Source organism: Entelurus aequoreus, linkage group LG16 (assembly GCF_033978785.1).
Source record: "Entelurus aequoreus isolate RoL-2023_Sb linkage group LG16, RoL_Eaeq_v1.1, whole genome shotgun sequence".
Classification (NCBI taxonomy): Eukaryota; Metazoa; Chordata; class Actinopteri; order Syngnathiformes; family Syngnathidae; genus Entelurus; species Entelurus aequoreus.
The window spans coordinates 51,406,893-51,430,827 of NC_084746.1; the positions used below are offsets into that span (position 1 = coordinate 51,406,893).

At 39.6% G+C, this 23,935-nt stretch overlaps 1 protein-coding gene across 1 annotated transcript in view; it reads left to right on the top strand.

The window, feature by feature from the left end:
* Nucleotides 1-23,935, top strand: part of pigk (phosphatidylinositol glycan anchor biosynthesis, class K) — a 36,281-nt gene that overhangs the window by 524 nt on the left and 11,822 nt on the right. Inside the window, exons 3-10 of the mRNA XM_062023292.1 lie at nucleotides 2,488-2,579; nucleotides 5,564-5,699; nucleotides 7,311-7,422; nucleotides 7,734-7,830; nucleotides 8,678-8,795; nucleotides 12,124-12,234; nucleotides 12,801-12,973; nucleotides 22,108-22,183. Coding sequence (XP_061879276.1) covers nucleotides 2,488-2,579; nucleotides 5,564-5,699; nucleotides 7,311-7,422; nucleotides 7,734-7,830; nucleotides 8,678-8,795; nucleotides 12,124-12,234; nucleotides 12,801-12,973; nucleotides 22,108-22,183 — 915 coding nt within the window. The remainder of the gene's footprint in view (nucleotides 1-2,487; nucleotides 2,580-5,563; nucleotides 5,700-7,310; nucleotides 7,423-7,733; nucleotides 7,831-8,677; nucleotides 8,796-12,123; nucleotides 12,235-12,800; nucleotides 12,974-22,107; nucleotides 22,184-23,935) is intronic.

Sequence of the window (23,935 nt, forward strand, 5' to 3'; positions counted from 1 at the left end):
CACGCAAATATTATGCGCCTCTATCATTAGTTGTTGATAAAATGGCAACATACGAACAAGATTTCTCTATAGAATCTCCTCTCTGGTCAACAAAAGCACCATGAAGATTCTAGCGGGAACTCTCATTCAACCCTTTTTCTATTACGCATGCACCTCCTGGTACCCTAGCACCTCCAAAACCCTCAAATCTAAACTCCAAACATCAAGCTAGTCAGGTTACTTCTAGACCTCCACCCCAGATCACACCTCACTCCTACCCACTTCTCCAAAGTGGGCTGGCTCAGGGTGGAGGACAGAGTAAAACAACTTTCACTGAGCCTAGTTCGGGGGTCAGCAACCCGCGGCTCTCGAGCCGCATGTCTTTTCCTGGAGCTTCTTCAAAAATCGAAAAAATATCTGTTGTTTTAATAATGTTTCTGTAAGAGGGCAAACATAACACAAACCTTCGTAATTGTCAGAAAGCCCACTGTTTAATATGTTTGTGTGTATGTTTCACTGATGACAGTATTTGGTCAGCGCCGTTTTGTCCTACTAATTTTGGCGGTCCTTGAACTCACTGTAGTTGGTTTACGTGTAGAACTTTCTCCGTCGCACAGAAAGACATGTTTTATGCCACTCCTTCTTTGTCTCATTTTGACCACCAAACGTTTTAAGCTGTGCGTGAATGCTAAAAGGTGAGCTTTGTTGATGTTATTGACTGTGGATTGCTATTAATCCATGCTAACGTGCTATTTAGGTTAGCTCTGTGTACATATTGCAACATTATGCCTCCTTTGTAGGTATATTTGAGTTCATTTAATTTCCTTTACTTACACTACCGTTCAAAAGTTTGGGGTCACCCAAACAATTTTGTGGAATAGCCTTCATTTCTAAGAACAAGAATAGACTGTCGCGTTTCAGATGAAAGTTCTCTTTTTCTGGCCATTTTGAGCGTTTAATTGACCCCACAAATGTGATGCTCCAGAAACTCAATCTGCTCAAAGGAAGGTCAGTTTTGTAGCTTCTGTAACGAGCTAAACTGTTTTCAGATGTGTGAACATGATTGCACAAGGGTTTTCTAATCATCAATTAGCCTTCTGAGCCAATGAGCAAACACATTGTACCATTAGAACACTGGAGTGATAGTTGCTGGAAATGGGCCTCTATACACCTATGTAGATATTGCACCAAAAACCAGACATTTGCAGCTAGAATAGTCATTTACCACATTAGCAATGTACAGAGTGTATTTCTTTAAAGTTAAGACTAGTTTAAAGTTATCTTCATTGAAAAATAAGGACATTTTAATGTGACCCCAAACTTTTGAACAGTAGTGTATGTCCTCTGTGTACTTAATTTATATTTGCATGTCCCATGACACATTATCTGTATGTAATATTGGCTGCATTTCTCATAGTTGTTTGTGTGCCATGTTGTTCCAGACCACAGCAAACGTTAGCCAGCTTGCAAAGATTGTAATAAATCCATTAGAAGAAGACAGCCTGCCGTTTCCTTTAACTTGGGTACACACATCTATACCTTTGGCAGGTTTTAAGTAATTTCCAGGAATGGTCTAACCCTGTGAGACACTTACTTAATATGTTGCCTTCATCATAACACTTACATAAGGCTTTTAACTTTTTGCGGCTCCAGACAGATTGTTTTTTTTGTATTTTTGGTCCATTATGGCTCTTTCATCATGTTGGGTTGCCGACCCCTGGCCTAGTCTATAAAATCCGCTACACCTCCCTGGTACTGAAGTACATGTCAAACTACTTCCTTAACGTAAATGACCGCCATAACCACAACGCCAGGGAGAGCACCACTAACCACGTGAAACCCAGATTCCGATCTAACAAAGGTCTTAACTCATTCTCCTTCTATGCCACATCAATATGGAATGCAAGCCCAACAGGTGTAAAAGAAAGGGCATCTCTATCCTCCTTCAGAACCGGACTAAAAGAACACCTCCAGGCAACTTCCACCCTAAACTAACACCCTCTTTTCCACATCCTACCTCCCCGGTTTGTAAATAATCAAATGTAAATAATCAAATGTAGATACTTATTCTCATGCTTTCTGATCTCTCTCTCTCTCTATGTCCACTACTTGCTGTACATGTCCTACCAAGTCAGACCTACACGGTTTCAATGTCCATTTCTCTGATGATGCAATTGTTGATGACTGAAGTGTTGATATCAACCAAACATAACCCCCCTCCACATCCCACACCCTGGATTGTAAATAATTCTATGTATATACTCTGATGATTACCTTGTGTGATGACTGTAGTGGACCTCGGGGTCCACTTAAATTGATTCATGATACAGATACAAAACTTATTCGGGTGTTACCATTTAGTGATCAATTGTACGGAATATGTACTGCACTGTGCAATCTACTAATAAAAGTTTCAATCAATCAAAAAAAAACTTGTAAGACCTAGAAAAATGAGAGCTGTGGAAATGCTTGTGTGAGTTTTTACATCTGCATGTGTGCTTTGAACAGGTGTGCACGTCCAGATTCTGGTTCAACTACCGTCATGTGGCCAACACACTGTCAGTCTACAGAAGTGTCAAGCGTCTAGGCATCCCTGATAGGTAATTATGTCTCCTATGGTAGTGTCTAGTGTTGTCCCGATACCAATATTTTGGTACCAAAATTATTTTTATTTTTTTTCTGTACTTTTCTAAATAAAGGGGACCACAAAAAATGGCATTATTGGCTTTATTTAAAAAATTAAAAAAAATACATCATTTGATAGGGAAATCATAACACAGGTACTGAGAAAACAGACTCTTTTTTTTTGTCCCCCCCCTCAAAAAAAAAAAAAAAAAATTACATCCATCCATCTATCCATCCATCTTCAACCGCTTATCCGGAATCGGGTCGCGGGGACAACAGCTCCAGCAGAGACCCCCAGACTTCCCGGCGGGCGGCATAGCTCGGTTGGTAGAATGGCCGTGCCAGCAATTTGAGGGTTCCAGGTTCAGTTCCCGCTTCCGCCATCCTAGTCACTGCCGTTGTGTCCTTGGGCAAGACACTTTTCATAACCTGCTCCCAGTGCCACCCACACTGGTTTAAATGTAACTTAGATATTGGGTTTCACTATATAAAGCGCTAAAGAGAAAAAATATATAATTCTCTTCACTTCACTTCACTTCCCTCTCCAGAGCAACATTAGCAACTTCCTCCTGGGGGACCCCGAAGCGTTCCCAGGCCAGAGAGGAGATGTAATCCCCCCCATCTGGTCCTTGGCCTGCCCCCGGGTCTCCTCCCAGTGGGACGTGCAACGAGGACCTCCCTAGGGAGACGCTCGTGCCCGAACCACCTAAAGTGGCTCCTTTCCAGGCGAAGGAGCAGCGGCTCTAGTCCGAGTCTCTCTCGGGTGACTGAACTTCTCACCCTATCTCTAAGGGAGATGCCAGCCACCCTTCTGAGGAAACTCATTTCGGCCGCTTGTATCTGTAGTGGATTGTCCGAAGCTTAAACAGGCAACAAAAGTAGTTTAGTACAACAAATTTATTTACCCATTATCAGAAGTGCAGGTTGAATTAAGTTGGCCGTGCAGACAGACCACATGTTACTCCGGAGTAAACAAGACACACACAAGCCAAAATCACTGTCCAGTTCCGGTGTTCTGCCATTTTTTATATGTCTCTTGTGCGTCATTGTTTGTTATTTAAATGCGTCAATGTCTTGTTGTTTTCCCTATCTGTTCCATAACAACTCAAATCCTTTAGACAGTCAACACATTCTGTAGACAGGTTGGCACGACTTAATATTCACTTTTGTCCCACAACTGGTCCATTCAATGGCACAAAATACAAGAGAATCGAAAATGAGCGGACATTCTTAAAAGACAAGAAATATAGGTCAAATGGTCAGAAATTCTACGACATATCCGCGATCTTTTTCTTTCTGTCATGACCCACACTTCATGACCGTAGGTGAGAGAAGGAATGTAGATGGCTCGGTAGACCGAGAGCTTTGCCTTCTGGCTCAGCTCTCGTTTCGTCACAACAGTGCGGCAGAGAGACTGCAATGCTGCTCCGATTCTCCGGCTGATATCCTTCTCCATCTCACTCTTGAACAAGACCCCGAGATACTTAAACTCCTCCACCTGGGACAGAGTCTCGCTCTCTACCTGGGCTGTACAAACCATCGGTTTCCTGCTGAGAACCATGGCCTTAGATTTGGAAATGCTGACCCTCTATCCAGCCGCTGAACAATTACAGAAAAATAACAAAAGTAAAATAATAAGAGTTGAGGTAAGTGAAGAGGATCATTGTCAACAGTGAGTGGCACATGTATCCTATAGTGTCTTTTATTTAGCTATTTAGCTAATTATGCAGCCCCCATGTCAAGTCAAATTGTTTTGTTGTACCCCTCAGATTATATTTCATTTTCTCCAAATCTAAGAAAAACATGGGGTCCTTAAGCCATAGGGAGGCCTTGGGGGAAAACTATGATTTCCACTCCAATAAAATCCTTCTACGAGCTGTTAATGATGCAAAGGCAATCCTAAAAGTCTGCTTAGTTTTTTGATGGTTTGGTGGAATTCCAAAAATAGCCAAATCTGCACAATTATTGGCTTTATTTTAACAAAAAAATCAAACATATTTCTTATTGCAAGTTTGTCCTTAAATAAAATAGTGAACATTCAAGACAACTTGTCTTTTATTAGTAAGTAAACAAACAAAGGCTCCTAATTTAGCTGCTGACATATGCAGTAACATATTGTGTCATTTTCCATTCTATTATTTTGTCAACATTATTAAGGACAAGTGGTAGAAAATGAATTTTTAATCTACTTGTTCATTTAATGTTAATATCTGCTTACTTTCTCTTTTAACATGTTCTATCTACACGTCTGTTCTAAAATTAAATGTAATAATCACTTATTCTTCTGTTGTTTGATACTTTACATTAGTTTTGGATGATACCACACATTTGGGTATCAATCCGATACCAAGTAGTTACAGGATCATACATGTCCTCATGTGTCCAGGGACATATTTCCTAAGTTTATAAACATAATATACATTTAAAAAAACGAAAGAAGATGTTGTGATGCTAAAAAATATAGACCTAATCATAGTAATATCGACTAGGTACGCTACTGTACTTGGTATCATTACAGTAGATGTTAGGTGTAGATCCACCAGTGGCGTTTGTTTACATTTTGACGCAGGTGAGCTATTATTATATTATATATATACTGTATATATATATATATATATATATATTGTATTATATTATATTAGCTTTTCCTCGTCCTGCAGGGATGATACTTGTAAGGAACTTACTTTATTTGTCGCCATGGAGGCGAGGATTAGTGATATAGAAGTAGCTACAACACTGCCAACTGGGGCTGGACTTTAGCGGCTAGCTAGCCATGTCTTAAAGCACCTCTTCCGGTGGGTAGTATCATAAATGATTCATTAGTATGGCGATACTATACTAATACCGGTATACCGTACAACCCTAGTAGCGTCTTTTTTTTATTTTTTAAATAGTTTAGCGTGGATGTGTGTCTGCAGATATAAGTGCTTAATTTTATTGGTACATTCTGCTCTTCTAGCCACATCGTTCTGATGCTGGCAGACGACATGGCTTGTAATCACAGAAACCCCAAGCCTGCCACAGTGTTCAGCCACAAAAACATGGCGCTGAACGTGTACGGCGACGACGTGGAGGTGGATTACCGAGGTTATGAGGTCGGTTTGATCTGTGCAACAAACAGTTGCATTTGTAAAAAAAAAAAAAAATTAAAGGCCATTCACTATTTATTTTCCATGTTTTTAAATGTTAGCAAAGTCCAAAACCAGTGAAGTTGGCACGTTGTGTAATTCCTTAATAAAAACAGAATACAATGATTTGCAAATCCTTTTCAACTTATATTTAATTGAATAGACTGAAAAGACAAGATAGTTAATGTTCAAACTGTTTTTTTTGCAAATAATCATTAACTTAGAATTTAATGGCAGCAACACATTGCAAAAAAGTTGGCACAGGGGCATTTTTACCACTGCGTTACATGGCCTTTCCTTTTAACAACACAAATTATTTCCCGTTCTTGCTTGATGTACAGCTTAAGTTGTCTCGTTGTCGTATTTTACGCTTCATAATGCGCCACACATTTTCAATGGAAGACAGGTCTAGACTACAGGCAGGCCAGTCTAGTACCCGCACTTTTTTACTATGAAGCCACGCTGTTGTAACACATGGCTTGGCATTGTCTTGCTGAAATAAGCAGGGGCGTCCATGATAAGGTTGCTTGGATGGCAACATATGTTGCTCCAAAACCTTTCAGCATTAATGATACCTTCACAGATGTGTAAGTGACCCATACCTTGGGCACAAATACACCCCCATACCATCACAGATGCTGGCTTTTGAACTTTGCGCCGAGAACAATCCGGATGGTTCTTTTCCTCTTTGTTCCGGAAGGTACAACATCCACAGTATCCAAAAACAATTTGAAATGCGGACTCGTCAGACCACAGAACACTTTTACACTTTGCGTCAGTATATCTTAGTTGAGCTCGGGCCCAGCGAAGCCGGCCGCATTCCTGGGTGTTGTTGATAAATGGCTTTTGCTTTGCATAGTAGAGTTTTAACTTGCACTTACAGACGTAGCAACGAACTGTAGTTACTGACAGTGGTTTTCTGAAGTGTTCCTGAGCCCATGTGGTGATATCCTTTACACACTGATGTCGCTTTTTGATGCAGTACCGCCTAAGCGATCCAAGGTCACGGGCATTCAATGTTACGTGCAGTGATTTCTCCAGATTCTCTGAAACTTTTGATGATATTACAGCCCGTAGAAATCCCTAAATGTCTTTCAATAGCTCGTTGAGAATTGTTGTTCCTAAACTGTTCGACAATTTGCTCACGCATTTGTTGACAAAGTGGTGACCCTCGCCCCATCTTTGTTTGTGAATGACTGAGCATTTCATGGAAGCTGCTTTTAAACACAATCATGGCACCCACCTGTTCCCAATTATCCTGTTTACCTGTGGGATGTTCCAAATAAATGTTTGATGAACATTCCTCAACTTTCTCAGTTTTTTTTGCCACTTGTGCTAGCTTTTTTGAAACATGTTGCAGGCATCAAATTCCAAATGAGCTAATATTTGCAAAAAATAACAAAAGTTTTCCAGTTTGAACGTTAGGTATCTTGTCTTTGCAGTCTATTCAATTACATATAGTTTGAAAAGGATTTGCAAATCATTGTATTCTGTTTTTGTTTACGAGTCACACAACGTGCCAACTTCACTGGCTTTGGGGTTTGTATATTGTGTCATGTTGTTGTGTCCACTTTTCAGGTGACGGTGGAGAATTTTCTCCGAGTTCTGACCGGAAGGCTTCCGCCCAGCACGCCTCGCTCCAAGCGTCTCCTGTCTGACGACCGAAGCAACATCCTCATTTACCTGACAGGTTATTAAATGATATATATATATGTATGTATATATGCAAGAACATGTATGTGAACCCTTTGGGATTTCTTGGATTTCTGCATAAATTGGTGATAAAATGTCTTCTGCTCTTCATCAAAGTCATTACAATAGACAAACACAGTATGCATCTATATACTGTATATATATATATATATATATATATATATATATATAAATATATGTACAGTATACCGCTCACTAAGCAAAGGATCACCATTTATTCCCCATTGTGTTCTTTCCCGGTCTATCCTGGTGGCACTTTGCAATGTATGTGTATGTGTTTATATAAAGGGCATGGTGGCAATGGCTTCCTGAAGCTCCAAGACTCTGAGGAGATCAGCAATGTGGAGCTGGCAGACGCCTTTGAACAGATGTGGCAGAAAAGGAGGTAAGTTGCGTCGGCTTCTGGTAGAAATACAACTGCAACACCTTTTTGACTGGACCTGGATATATTGTAAAAATGTAATTAATCCATTATTTACCTACACAAAGCTAAGATGTTGATGTTTTGTTCAGTTAGCTTTAATGTATTGATCTATATTTGGCTTGGTTATCATTTATAAAATGTATGAAAAGTGGCCCCCACGCCATTACATTTTTTTTATGTGGCTTGGTGGAAAAAGATAGGACATGCCTGATCTGTAGGTTCTGAAGTATTTGGACTTTTGCTTTCTCACTCATCAACTAAGTTTCCATTTTGCATACTGGGGTTGCTATGATGTGCTCCGAAGCATTAATCAGCATTTCCGCCCTCAATCTTTGACAAATGAATGAAACAGAGCCCGCAAAATTGAGTCTCAGTTGTCATTCCGAAGTTGTCTTTGGAAAGTGTCTGCGCTCAGGGCTTCTAGGCATATACTATAAAAGCCTTGGGACAGTGCATCGATGAGGATGTTCTATTCAGTGTGCTAAATTACATCCTCCAAAGAGATGTGAGACGGAGTCATGCCACCCGCCTTGTTGTCACAAAAGCTCCTTGGCTCAGACAGATGGGCCAAAAAAAACCTCCCAGTGTTTGGAGTGACGGAGAAGAAAAGTCGCGACTTTTGGGATGGAGATAAGTGAGAAAAAAAAAGTAGTGTCTGTGTGCGCAGTTCTGTTTAATGGGAGTGTGTTTTTTTGTTTGTTACCATAACAACTGCCACATGAAAGATGTTTCAAGGTTGTGTTATATGGCGAATGCACATTCTTTTTTAAATATAATTTTGACTGTGCGTGCGTCTCTGTGTTGGCAGGTATAATGAGCTGCTGTTCATCATCGACACCTGTCAGGGAGCCTCCATGTACGAGAGATTCTACTCGCCAAACCTCATGGCTTTGGCCAGCAGTCAAGTTGGAGAGGACTCCTTGTCGGTGGGTTGCCATAAATATTAATACATCCAAAAGATCTCTCGCTATTATGAAGCCCTATTAAGGTTCAATCAATCAATCACAATTATTTTATACAGCCCTTAATCCCAAGTGCCTCAAAGGTCTTCAAAAACCACAATGACATCCCCTACCTTAACCCACATCCGGGCAAAGAAAAACTTCAAAGAAGAAACCTTGGGTTCCCCGCTCCTGGATGACCGGCTGCAATGGATGACGAGTGGGAACAGTTATTGAATTTTTATATTAGTAGATATTGTGAGAGTCCAGTCCATCAGGGAGCCAACACAAGGTTGTAGGAGTATCTTCTTCCATGTAGACAAGTCGGCGACGCAGAGACGTCACCAGCTGTGCATAGAAGAGTGGTCATGACTTGGAACTGCTAGCGCATCTTACAGACTGGTACCTCTCCAGAAATGAACTGTGACCACCTGGTATTCTAGTCATGCAGGAGAGGGGAAAGAGCAGAGCAGACAAAAGATATGTGGCAGGTCACCTGGTCTAAACAGGATCTATCCAAACGCTAGAGAATATAAATTAGTTTGAAGATGGGACTTAAATGCGTCTACTGAAGTAGCGTCTCTAACTGTTGCTGCTAGGGCATTCCAGAGCCCGATTTTATCCGGAGCCCGATAAAATATGCTCAAAAGCCTGCAGACTTTTTTTTGGCACTAAGAAACATTAATAAGACCATGTACTTGGAACGCAGATTTTGGGACATTAATAAGCCGATGTACCTGGAATGCAGATTTTGGAACGGAACATAAGGCACAAGAAAATGAGCAAGATGAGATGGTGCAAGACTGTTGAATTTGTTCCTGAAAGCCGCCTGAAGACAGTGCAGGTGGGCCAGTCTCGACATAATATCATTGAACGTTCCTGTTCGTCAAAAATCTAGCAGCCACATGTAGTACTTATTGCAATCGATTAATGGTGGACAAGGGGAGACTCAAAAAGAATACTTTACAGTAAGCAAGACAAGATGTAACAAGCGCATGTGGATGGATTTTGGGCATATTACGGAGATGAAAGAAGGCTTTTTTTTAGTAATACTCTTAATGTGCAGCTGAAATGAAAGAGTTGTTTTGAAAATAATGTCAAGATTTTTCACCTAGTTGATTTAGGACAATTGTTTTATTGCCAAAATTTAAGATGGTAGCCGTAAACAAGTGCCTGTGTATGGCAGGAATGATAAACATCTCTGGTTTTTTTGCTTTAATATGCAAAACTTTGTCGGACATCCGTTGTTTAATTTCATTAGGACACGCCTCCAGATGATTACAATCTGGCGTGTTGGTCAGTTTTAGGGGCATGTGAAGTTGGGTGTCATTAGCATAACAGTGAAAGCTAACACCATATTTGCGTATGATGTCGCCTCGTGGCAGCATTCAAAAGCTGAAAAGTACAGAGCCAGGAACCAAACCATGTGGAATTACGTAAGTGACCTAAATATACACAGAGGTCACATTGTTATAGTAAACACAACGTATCCTTTCATTGAGATAGGAGCTATACCAGAGAAAATTTAAGTCTGACATACCAATACGCGATTTGATACATTCTAATTGAATTTAAGGATTGACAGCCTTGAAGGCAGCACTAAGATCAAGCAGCAGCAACACAGATGACGCATCAGCATCCATAGTTGGTAACAAATCATTGTTCTCTGTACAGTGATTTGCCCTGAAACTGAATTGAAAAGGTTTACAAAGATTGCTCGTAGCTAAGTGTTCATTTACCTGCTGTGCAACCATTTTTTTGAGGATTTTAGAGATAAGCAGGATGTGTGACATCGGCCAATAGGTTAGAAGTTCGTAGTCAGGGTCAAAGATACCGTAATTTCTGGACTATAAGCCGCACCAGCTAAATTTAGGGGAAAATACAGATTGCTCCATATATAAGCCGCACCCGACTATAAGCCGCAGGGTTTTGATGTGTAATTAGCGTAGTATATAGGGGTTCCTGCTACCACGGAGGGGATTGTCGGGACAGAGATGACTGTTTGGGAACGCAAAGCGTCCCATTTATTAACAATAAATCTTTCAATCATTCAATCAAACTTTCACATCTTTGACATGGCGAACAGCATTCGTGCAGAGTACAAATAATACAACGGTGCAAAGTAATACAAAGTGCTCGCCTGTACGTTATCAAAATAACCAGCCTACCGGTATATGAAAAGTCAGTCTTTAATCATTGTGTCATCGTCTTCCTCCTGCGTACTAAAACCACCGAAATCCTCTTCGTCGGTGTCGGAGAAGAACAGGCCGTAAATAAGCCGCACCCTTGTATAAGCCGCAGGGACCAGAACGAGGGGAAAAAGTAGCGGCTTATAGTCCGGAAATTACGGTAAATCTTTTAAGCAGGAGGATAACTGCTGTTCTGAATGGTAGGGGAACAGTACCGGAAGAGAGTGATAAGTTAATGATATTTAGCACTGATTGTGCTAATATTACAAACCGCTCCTTAATAAGGTTTTATGTATCTTTAGCTTTAATGCTAATGAGTTGTGTGTGCGTGTGTTCAAGCCTGTCTCCAACGGTGTGTCTGTAAGACGTACTTAATTAAGTTTTTACATACACGTTGTCAATGTAAACTTGTCCAACATTACTGAAGTTAATCATATTTATAGAGCGCTTTTTTCTCGAGAGACTCAAAACACTTTACATAGTGAAATCCATTATCTATATCTTTAAGCTACATTAAAAACCAGTGATGGTGGCACTGGGAGCAGGTGGGTAAAGTGTCTTTAAAAATGGTTGATTTATATAGGCTAGTAAGGTAAAGTTTCGGCTACCTTGCTTCTGCAGCCTTCATCAGAAGGTAAAGTGTCTTGCCCAAGGACACAACGGCAGTGACTAGGATGGCCGAAGCGAGCACTTCTGCTCTACCAACCAAGCCACGCTGTTAGTAGATGCCATATTTCACATACAGTATTGTAACATTAAGGAGTAGGGACTAGAAGACACACACATTAGCAAGACTAGCATAGTTATTTGAGCTACATTCTAACATTGCACTCACATTTTAACAGCAACTGGCTTAGCATGTTGAAGATAAAAACTGTATGATCAAATTTACAGCTTTCACGCCTGTAACCGACTGACGGCTAGTTTACAGAACTTTTAAGATGTGTAGCGAAGCCTGCCCTTTTTACAAAATGGTGGGCGTATACAGTACATGTATAAGGCGGGCGCTTCTCGCTAGAGGCAGTTCCATGAGGAAAGAGCGAGCCTCTTCAACAAACAAGTGTAGAAGATGATATATTTGGCGCTCATAAATATACTTAATGTGGCATTTTTCCTCACTCCAGCACCAACCTGATTTGGGCATTGGAGTTCATCTGATGGACCGTTACACCTTCTACATGCTGGAGTTCCTGGAAGACATCCACCCTGCCAGCAAAACTAACATGAATGACCTGGTGAGTTCATTCATTTAGAAAAAATGTCTATTTCTAAACTTCAATCTGTCTGCTCTAATGTTAAAAATAGCTCTGGTCCCACGGGAATAGCCAGACATGAAGCAGAATGTGCGATAAGCGTGCTCAGGTTGTCAACCTTTTTATTCACGATGGCGCAAGCTACACGGTGTTCTTAAGCCATGTTTCTGCCTCAGCAGCAGCCCATGTTCTATGCATCCATCTGGCCGCCCACACAGGGTAGAGATCCAATGGCATGAGGGAAGAGTTTCAAACCTCCATCCATCAGATCTAACTAATGCTGATTGCCCACCATTTTCTCGTCCTCCTCCTTTCTGTGCTGTTCTGGAAAATGTAGGATCAATACAACTTATTGGTCAACTGTGTCAGTGCAGTCTGCAAAGGCCTACCGGTACTACCTTTTAATGGAACAAATTGGCTCTCACAGCAGTAGCTATAACGACTTTTTAGGCTGTTTGTCACAGACGATGACTTGTTCAAATGTGACAAACTCTTGACGGAAGTGAGCGTGTGTAACTTCCTTTCCTATCTTCTTGCGCCCTGCACAGTTCAAAGTATGCCCCAAGAGCCAGTGCGTGTCCACACCGGGCCACCGTACAGACCTGTTCCTTAGAGACCCAGGAAGTGTCCTCATCACCGACTTCTTCGGCAGCGTCCGCAAGGTGGAGCTCACAATGGAAACCATCAACTTGACCGACCCCATAAAGCTGGTGGAAGATGAGTAAGTGAACATTTAGCTACAATATCTATAAACAATATTTATATGTATATATTTGAAGAATCGTAGTTGAGTTAAAGGGGGTGTTTGCAACCTTCACTCGGATTCTTATAAGGCTTTAACTCAGGGATGTCAAACTTAAGGCCCGGGGGCCGGATCAAGCCCGCGAACAGGTTTTATCCGGCCAGCGGGATGAGTTTAAGTATAAAAATGAGCCAAAATTTATGATTGAAAGAAACTGCTGTTCTAAATGTGTCCACTAGATGTCGCAATAGCAATTATTTGTATCTTTGTAGATTATGCTGCATATGTAAAAAAAATAAACCCTATGATGTTAGTGCACCAGTCGAGGAAAATGAGCAAACTACATAAATAACATCCTGTAATTTCATTCTGATATAATTTTTTTCTCTTGATAGATTTGAAAATTAACACCATTGAGTTGACTGATGAACATTATCACATAATTTATTCAGAAAGTATAAATAGCGACAAATAGAGATAGAATACTATTGACCGCAACATGTAAGTGTAAAAAACCCCCAACAACATTATGATTTGTACATGTCCAGAATGGGCTTTTTCTATTTTTAAACAAAGAAAACAATCTGAAGTTGCCCTTATTTTTAAGTTATCGTGCCATGATTTTACCAGTCCGGCCCACTTGGGAGTAGATTTTTCTCCATGTGGCCCCCGATCTAAAATTAGTTTGACACCCCTGCTTTAACTTTTCCAGAGTGTTGCAGGCATAGACATATACACTATCACAAATTGGCCGTATCACATCTCATTGTCAAGCTGTCTGCAATCTTTTGGCAGGCAGTCTTTTGTCAAGACTTCAGCAGCCATACCATATCACTCTACACCGTACAACTTATGTTAATTAATAGTTTTACATATTTTTGACATGATCCAAAAGGAAACTGCTTTTTTTCCCCATTCCCTCTTCATAGGACAGGATAAGACAGACTATTTATCCCACAATAGGGACATTATCTCTATTATGCAGATACAAAAAGTCCACAAAATCAAGGTAAAAAAAAAGACATGAAAACAGGAGGGAAAGATAAAAGAACAGAAATTACATAAAGACAGTAAAAGAGCAAAGAGCAGATGCACATATATATATATACCTGTATATATATATATATATATATATATATATATATATATATATATATATATATATATATATATATATATGTATATATATATATATATATAAGCGAGCACCATCTAAATCAATCAATCAATCAAAGTTTATATAGCCCTTAATCACAAGTGTCTCAAAGGGCTTCACAAGCCACAACGACCCGCATACTGTACACCGCAGTGGTGAAAATGGTTTGTGATTGCTATTATAAGTGTGCTAAATCGATAACTAAAAATCTGTGAATACTACGATTTTTGACTGCCACGTAAATGTGCAATTTCTTCATTAAACACCGTTGTCACGTTGACTTGTACTGGTTGACAGGGCGTTCTGGACTGCCGCAAGATGGTGGCCACGCTGACGTAGTAAAGGAGTGGTCGGACACAATAGATGCCTATGTTTTTAAGCATTATTGCTTTTGGCACTTATTCTGTAATGATGTAAACTACGTTTGTATGTAACACACACACTCATTAGCTTTGTGTGTCGTCAGCTAATGATGGCCATTAGCAAAGTCTAGCTACCAAAGTTAGCCATCGTTGAATGCAAGGCGGGCATGTACTGTATGTGTTGTTGTAGACAAGACAGCAGTGAGTGACAAGCCCAAACGCCAGACAAATTCCTCGGACCGACGAGCAATTTTTTTTTCAATACCATTAATAATTGAGAAAAATATAAACACTTTAAAAATACATGTTCTGTTAAACCACTAATGGTAACATAAGCTAGAGAGTAGTGTTCTTGTTTTAGGTTTTAAGTTTCAAATAGCCCTTTTAATGCTGAATTAAAATAATTGACACTCTAGCAAATCACATCTAACAAAGCCTAACTTCACCTTTTTTGTCTTTTTATGTGATTTTTAGCACCAGTGTATAATCCCATTCCTGTTAAGTACAGACAACATGCACATGAATACTAATAGTAATTTTAGCGATTTCTTAACATTCAGAACTGTTCAAACTGGCTTTAAACTTGATTGGAAGGGGATTTAAATGAAGGGCAGTGCGGAAAATTAGACACCAACTTAACATCCAAGTATTGGAGCGTCTCTCTTTAATGGTTCACTACTAGCTGTGTCGTCTGTTAAATTTATTGGCATTTGGACAGTCAGATGTGCCCTCAGGGTAGCTCACAGCAAGGCGTTTTTTGTACACTGCAGAGACAAGTCAGCAGCCGAGCTACTTGCTTCTAGCGCCACGTTGTGGATAACTGCACGATGTACATGCAAGTTGGAAAAAAATTGCAGAGTGTAATAATCAAGAATTGTCACTAGATGGCCTTACAGATTCATTGCCCTCCTCAGTAAGAACTTGTTTTCATCCCGCTTCTTGATAGCTTATTAACAGCCGCAGCTCCTGAAAGGACACAGTATCAGGCCTTTTATAATTAAACATTTTGTTCACAAACAAACTTTAGATGTTCAAACTCTTTCATTCAGCAGGACCATAAGTGGATGACTGTGGGGAAGAGTCCTAGTCAGTCTTTATCACTTCTAATTAGTTATTAGAGACACTTGCCTTTCTATTCCAGTCACGTGATGTTTTGGCCTCAGGCCGTTAGTTGTTGCACACAACTTCCTATATTACTTTAATATTGATTAGTACCAATGCTAATCAATAATGCAAAATCAAAAACACACCACCAGTGTTGCTGAGCTGCCCCATTTCAGTCCTAGAAATATATATTTAACCTGAAGTATATGAAGTATTGTTGTTATAAGAGGAATACGCTTTGCTGATGCAACAAACTTTTTTTTATTTATTTTTCAGAGTTCAAACTGGCTGCCAAAGAGCATTTTTGTGCATTTATGGAAAGCTTTCCCTTTTGTCATTAGCTGCAGACTTTCTCTTGTTGGCAGAGGACAAAATGTGTGTTTTTGTGCCCAAAATGTTTCTTAAAGAATAAAACCTGCTAAGGTAAACGTGAATAAAACTCTAAATGGGGGCCGTGCCAGCAACCTGAAGGTTCCTGGTTCGATCCCAACTTTCTACCAACCTCGTCACGTCCGTTGTGTCTTTGAGCAAGACACTTCAACCTTGCTCCTGATGGGTCGTGGTTAGGGCCTTGCATGGCAGCGCCCGCCATCAGTGTGTGAATGTGGAAATAGTGTCAAAGTGCTTTGAGTACCTTGAAGGTAGAAAAGCGCTATACAAGTACAACCCATTTACCATTTGAATAAAGTGAGGAAAAGTAGTTAAAGCGCTTGTTTGCAATTTACACAAAATTATAAAAAACTTTAAACCAATTATTATTAGAAGAACAGCATCGGCTAGATTATTTTAGGTAATTAACAGAACATATATATATAGATCAGTGGTTCTTAACCTTGTTGAAGGTACCGAACCCCACCAGTTTTATATGCGCATTAACAGAACCCTTCTTTAGTGAAAAATAAAAAATTTTTTTTTTTCTTTCAAATCCAAGACTAATTTATATGTTTTTTTTTACTGGTGCAGAAAATGAACCGTGCATGAACATCACCTTGTTCAAAGGCATGAACTCACAACAAATGACACACCTGCAAATCAGTGTGACTTCTGCTGTTGCCTTTGAGAGACCAGTTTAGATATGCGTGGCTTCACCTTGGCAAGTGCCACTCTCATGTCAATTTCACAGCAAAGTCTGTTCCTTTTTTTCGTTTTTATGTCCAGCACCCTCAAAAAGGATTGCTCGCAAAGACTGGGGGTATCCATAATTGGCCGATAGGGAGAAGTTTTTATTTACACGATGAGTCGGGTGTGTCTTGACCTCCGCGGCGGAGGCTCCACCGAACCCCTGAGGCCGACTCACCGAACCCCTAGGGTTCGATCGAACCCAGGTTAAGAACCACTGATATAGATACATCTATATATATATATATATATATATACACTACCGTTCAAAAGTTTGGGGTCACCCAAACAATTTTGTGGAATAGCCTTCATTTCTAAGAACAAGAATAGACTGTCGAGTTTCAGATGAAAGTTCTCTTTTTCTGGCCATTTTGAGCGTTTAATTGACCCCACAAATGTGATGCTCCAGAAACTCAATCTGCTCAAAGGAAGGTCAGTTTTGTAGCTTCTGTAACGAGCTAAAGTGTTTTCAGATGTGTGAACATGATTGCACAAGGGTTTTCTAATCATCAATTAGCCTTCTGAGCCAATGAGCAAACACATTGTACCATTAGAACACTGGAGTGATAGTTGCTGGAAATGGGCCTCTATACACCTATGTAGATATTGCACCAAAAACCAGACATTTGCAGCTAGAATAGTCATTTACCACATTAGCAATGTATAGAGTGTATTTCTTTAAAGTTAAGACTAGTTTAAAGTTATCGTCATTGAAAAGTACAGTGCTTTTCCTTCAAAAATAAGGACATTTCAATGTGACCCCAAACTTTTGAACGGTAGTGTATATATATTCTAAATGTTTGCTTTTCACAATTATTAATTATATTCAATAAAATGTTCTCGTTAACATACACACGCTAATGTAACGTTAGTATAAACTCTACCAAATCGCTATCATTAGGTGACAACACATAACTAACCTCTTATCTTAACTTAGGTTACCAGTAGAGCGATGCTAACTAATTGCAGATCTAGATTCATTAATTCTGTAAATACCCAAAGTTTTTAAAAATGTATTTGACTATGTTGCTATTTTTGGTTACATCTCACATTCACTGTGAGTGAACCTTTTATTTATGTTTTATTTTAAAAAATGTATATATTTTTGTTTAGCTTGATCATTAGTGAAAATCTAATTTGCATATAACACTCGATTGAAAATAATTTTGGTATGAAGATGCACACGCTCTCCTAATGATGCCACCTACCCTTGGGAAATCTAGTTTAAGCGGGGGTGAAAAACATTACTTAATTAGGTCAAACAATTCTCTGGCAGCGCTGTAGCAACCACCGTGTGTTCATTTCCAAAGAAAGGTGGAAAAGAGAACAATCACACATATCAAACAGTCTGTTATCAACTACAGTGCTGCTTTAGTTAAACACTTTTTTCTGCCCACTTGTTTTCCCTTCTCCTCCTTCTCTGCTGTCATCGCACTGATCTCCAAACAGCCCTTTTGCCCCTGATGCGGCTCTTCCATTAAGTGAATTGCACTTGATCGAGAGGACGTTTTAATGGACCCCTTTGTCCTCTTCATTATCCACGGGCTTAACAGTGTAATGACATTGTGCAGTTAGTCATCTCCAGCTGAAATTAGTTGGGGTGTGCTGCTGCATCGCAATGCGGTATGTGATCTAGCAAATGTATTTTTCCATGATAGCAAAAATCACTTAAACACAACAACCAAAAGTTGGCCAGAATAAAGAAAGCTGCCTGGACCTTTTAAGGGATGGACTGTATTGTTGCATCTACTGTGTTGGTAATGAGGATGAGGTGGTAGTCCGTTGTTTACCATATATTTGGCTCGTGGCTTGGGTGGTAGAGCGCAGCAACTTCAGGATTCCTGGTTTGATCCCCAGCTTCCGCCATACTAGTCACGTCCGTTGTGTCCTTGAGCAAGACACTTCACCCTTGCTCCTGATGGGTCGTGGTTTGGGTCTTGCATGGCAGCTCTCGCCATCAGTGTGGGAATGTGTGTGTGAATGTGGAAATGGTGTCAAAGCGCTTTATGTACCTTGAAGGTAGAAAAGCGCTATACAAGTATAACCCATTTACCTTTTACCATACATATATTTACTTATGGTGGAATGCCACAAGTAAAAAAAAAAAAGGAAAATATTTGATACATTAGGTACTGCTTCACTTTTCAAGTGATACATGTGCTTCCATCTCATGCCATCATGATATTGACTGTTATTTGTTTTAAAATTAAGAGTTTTATCAACTGGCTTCTGTATTTAGTCAACATGCACACACACTCAGTGAGGCTTCTGCAGCACACACTAGTGTGTGTGCTGCAGAAGCCTCATTGAGGAGTACGGTACAAAATCAGCGGTGAGTGTTTGTTTCTACAGAGTTTGGTGAATGTATGCCTCTGAGTAGAAATACACTTGCTGTTTTTTTCTCAATTTTGTTACGTTAAAATCTTATTTGATGAGCGTTTGTACAAGTTTGGTCAGCTAAAATGTGTTAGCCTGTTAATGAGCTGGTCCATTGTACGTTAGCATTAAGCTAGCTGCATTAGAGCCAACCTTCCATCCTGTATAATTGTATTGATTTTTTTCAGTTTATGCCAAGCTGTATTATGTTTACCAAACTGTGTTGTTGATTTAATATGATTCCTACATGTATGTGCACTTCATGTGTGTATCAATTTAATTTCCTTTTGTGTGCTTAGTTTTACAGTAACTTCATTGTGAAAATTATCAATAAACAAGCTCAAGTTTTTTTCATGTGTACCGTAATTTAAAACACATACTTTGCAAACTAAATTCCAACATTCAGAGAGGGCAGAATAATATATGTCAATAAACCAGAGGTGTACAAAGTGCAGCCTGTGTTGCATTGTAGTAATACATTAGGCAGTACTATTTGAAAAATAGAGTAAAATTATATATTGTAAGAAAAAATAAATGTGAATACTAATTACTAATAACACAGATTCGTTTTAAAATGTGTACAACATTTTATTACAGAAAATATTGATTATGCAAATTATATGTCATCATATTTACACCGCCCCATCCACACCCTTACCGCCACAAGTGTATCGGAAATCTGTGAGAAACATTACACGCCATAGAAACAATAACTACCGTAATTTCCGGACTATAAGTCGCTACTTTTTCCCCTCGTTCTGGTCCCTGCGGCTTATACAACGGTGCGGCTTATTTACGGCCTGTTCTTCTCCGACACAGACGAAGAGGATTTCGGTGGTTTTAGTACACAGGAGGAAGACGATGACACAATGATTAAAGACTGACTTTTCATATACCGGTAGGCTGGTTATTTTGATAACGTACAGGCGAGCACTTTGTATTACTTTGCACCGTTGTATTATTTGTACTCTGCATGAATGCTGTTCGCCATGTCAAAGATGTGAAAGTTTGATTGAATGATTGAAAGATTTATTGTTAATAAATGGGACGCTTTGCGTTCCCAAACAGTCATCTCTGTCCCGACAATCCCCTCCGTGGTAGCAGGAACCCCTATATACTACGCTAATTACACATCAAAACCCTGCATCTTATAGTCGGGTGCGGCTTATATATGGAGCAATCTGTATTTTCCCCTAAGTTTAGCTGGTGCGGCTTATAGTCAGGTGCGGCTTATAGTCCGGAAATTACGGTATCTTTTTTTCCTCCAAACTCAACCATCCTCACTTTTAAATTTTTGTAAATCAAGTAGATTTTTGTTGTTGCTGAAGTGGGAGCTTAAAGCCCCTAAGGAGAGTGCATTCTACATGAAACATTGGAAAATATTGGATTTTCCTTTTCTGCCCTAACTTGAGCCCAGCCCGGTGGAGGAGTATTTGGAGCTGAAAAGACAGAAAAATGGCACAAAAAAAGAATCGTCTATAGAGCATTCCAATGTTGGAGACAAGATCATATGTTCCTTTGAGTTGCACTTGGCCTAGTTACTGCTGGATGATGATGAGATGCAGAGATATTTGCTGTGACTTTGATTGCCTGCTGATTCTCTTATCTGACTCTGTGATTTTTACTCTCCTAAAATCATAATTCTTTATAGAATTTATGTTAATCTACTTAGTTCAGCTTTTAATATTCAAGTAAATGTATGCAACTATCCTGCTTTTTATTTCAATATCACCCACACATAAAGCTTTTTTGTTGCTCTATAGCATGGGTGTCAAACTCTGGCCCGCGGGCCAAATTTGGCCCGCCGTGTAATTTCACTTGGCCCTTGAGGCGATATCAAATTAACACTCCCACCTCAACCGACGTACGGAGGGGGGGTTGGTGGCAGCGGGGGTGTATATTGCAGCCCGGAAGAGTTAGGGCTGCATGGGATTCTGGGTATTTGTTTTGTTGTGTTTATGTTGTGTTAAGGTGCGGATGTTCTCCCGAAATGTGTTTGTCATTCTTGTTTGGTGTGGATTCACAGTGTGGCGCATATTTCTAACAGTGTTAAAGTTATTTATACGAGCACCGTCAGTGTAAACTGTATCGCTGTTGGCCAAATATGCATTGCATTTACGTGTGTGTGCGTGCTGAAGTCGCACATATTTTGTGATCGGGCCGGCACGTTGTTGGAATGGATGAAAAGCAGACGTGACGACAGCTCGTGCAGGACGATAAACGCAGTCCCTTTAAAGCACGCCCCCAATACTGTGGTCCGGGTGGAAGAGATATAATGACTGATGAAGAACTTTGTTCGATAATGAAGGTTGCCTCAGCTCAAAGCCTGAGCCCCGACATTAATGAACTAGCATCCAAGAAAAGATGGCAGGTATCTGGCTTGGGCACATCAGATTAGATCAGTGTGTTGCAAACTGAGCAGTTTAAAGTCCTGAATTGTTGGTTTATTCATTGTTATTTTATTTTCTAATTCATTAGCCTGTGGAAAAAGTTCATGTTGATATTTACCTTAGAAGGCTGCAAATAGAAAAGAGGCATTACATTTTTATTTAAATTGTATTTGATATGCCATTGATATTTTTTAATTATTATTATTATTATTATTTGAAACTGGATTTTGCATGTCACTATAAAGTTATATAAGCCTTGCTTGTTCAATATTCAATGCAAAACTTGTTTGGGTCCCTATTAAAAGGTTAATTTGTTCAACCTTGGCCCGCGGCTTTGTTCAGTTTTAAATTTTGGCCCACTCTGTATTTGAGTTTGACACCCCTGCTCTATAGCAACAATGTTGTTAGAGAGACATGTACAGCAGTATTTCAGTATTTTAAAATAAAGCACTGTATTGCTTTAAGGAATATGAAAAAAACATATGCCATATTTGTTGTAGTGCTGCAACAGCCATGGACACCAAGTTATTTTTAAAAACTGTGACAACGGTCTGTTCCTGATTGAGGCCCCCTGTTTTTAATTTTACAATCGCGTCTTTTCCTCAGTTATGACGTTGGAGAGCTGCAAATGGAGACTCACTCGTACATGGATCAACTACCAGTGTCAGAGATCATCCATCAGGTAAGAAGAGAGTCACACAAATATCTGGCTTACTTCACCACTAACTCAAATCATCAGGCTTTTAATTTTTTTAAATTTTTTAATGGCTTTGGCAAAGGAAGCTAGTTATTCCAGCTTCCGTTTCATGTTCACACCTAATTTGCGGAGCAAGCAAAAAGTTTTAATCGGTATTGGCTTCTTTTTTTCGTAATATTAATAATGAATAGTAACATTTAAGCCCTATTGTCACCATTACTATCATTTCAAATGGAACAATCAGCAAACAAGTGTCTGCCTTTTTTTAATCATTTAAAACTGGTCAGTTTGGCTCAGATGCAGTCGCCCCTATGCAGGACCGCTTGACCCTCATGAATTCATCATTTACCGAGAGGGCGACTTTCTGACTGTTGGACATTGCGGACAAAAGCCTGACTTTTTATGAATCATTCGGTACACTTAATTTTGTAATTCATATTGTGTATATTATTACTTTGTATTTAATGTACTTACGTTTTAGTTAAAGAAATATGAGCTAACATTGCCCGTTTTTTACATGATATCACTGTAGAAATATACTAAACCCCTCCTCCATCGGTCATCAGCCTGATTTGTATAAACTACCCTGAACTGTGAAATGCAGTGGAAACACAAACCACACACTTCTACAGGACCCTATAGTTCCAGGAACCAAACTTTTGGTGAAGTGTTTTAAATGTAGAAAAAAAATCATGATATGACCCCTTTGACAGCACATTGGGTCGGCCGGGGGTGATGCCCTGATCCCCAGCTGCTATTTTTAAATTCCTCAATTTTTTTTTTAACCTCGCTGAAACACAGCAGCTGCTTTTCCTTCCAGAATTTCCTTTTCTGCCTTTTCCATGCCCTTTCCTCCTCCATCAATAAATGAACACACACATTTTAGATTGCAAAAGCCCGATGAACCTGGCCACAGGTTTTTGTTATTGTTGCTACTCCTCCTGCTGCCTGACCTGCCTACCATGCATGTGCGCTGATGGCCACAAGACCAACATTCCATAAAGTATCAGAGTGGAAAAACAAGTTGACTTTTTATGCTTAATTGTGTTTCATTGTATCCATTAAACCATATCCAATTGTATTTAAAATCCGCAAAGTATGTGAAAATACTGTCTAAACATGACAAAATGTTACAAATTCAGTCAGCCATTTTGAATATTCCGCTCCAAATGACTTTGGTAATTTCCGTAGATTGACGTCATTGGAGTAACACTTCTGCACTCTGACCATAGTATCATATCAGTCACACTGGAAATATGCAAAAATTAGAGAGAGATGTGCCTATTATTCACAATCCCTATGTAAGACATGAACACATATGTTTTTATTTTTTTATGCGTTCTAAGTCTAAATAAATAAATAGTCAGTCAATGGGGGCACTCTATTTTGTCCACAAAACCCTCTAAATAACCGTCCAAAACCCGCCAACAATACTCTATATACTCATCGTGACATGAATATTAACCAAATATTAGCAATGTTGTTATTATAAGCGCTAACATAGACAAACTATTTTTTAGCGGCGGATTGATAACGCATGCTGCACCCACATCATCGCGTCTCGGCTCGTCAAAGTTATTCTAGATTATAGATTATGCCTCTCTCCTGGTTATTAGGAGGATTTAGCCATGAATCTAGAAGTTGTTTTTCTGTGACATTCAATGTATACCCAGAGATGGAGACAAACACATAACCGAAGACAGTGTCTGCAGGGAGACTTTTCCTTGTTAACCCTTG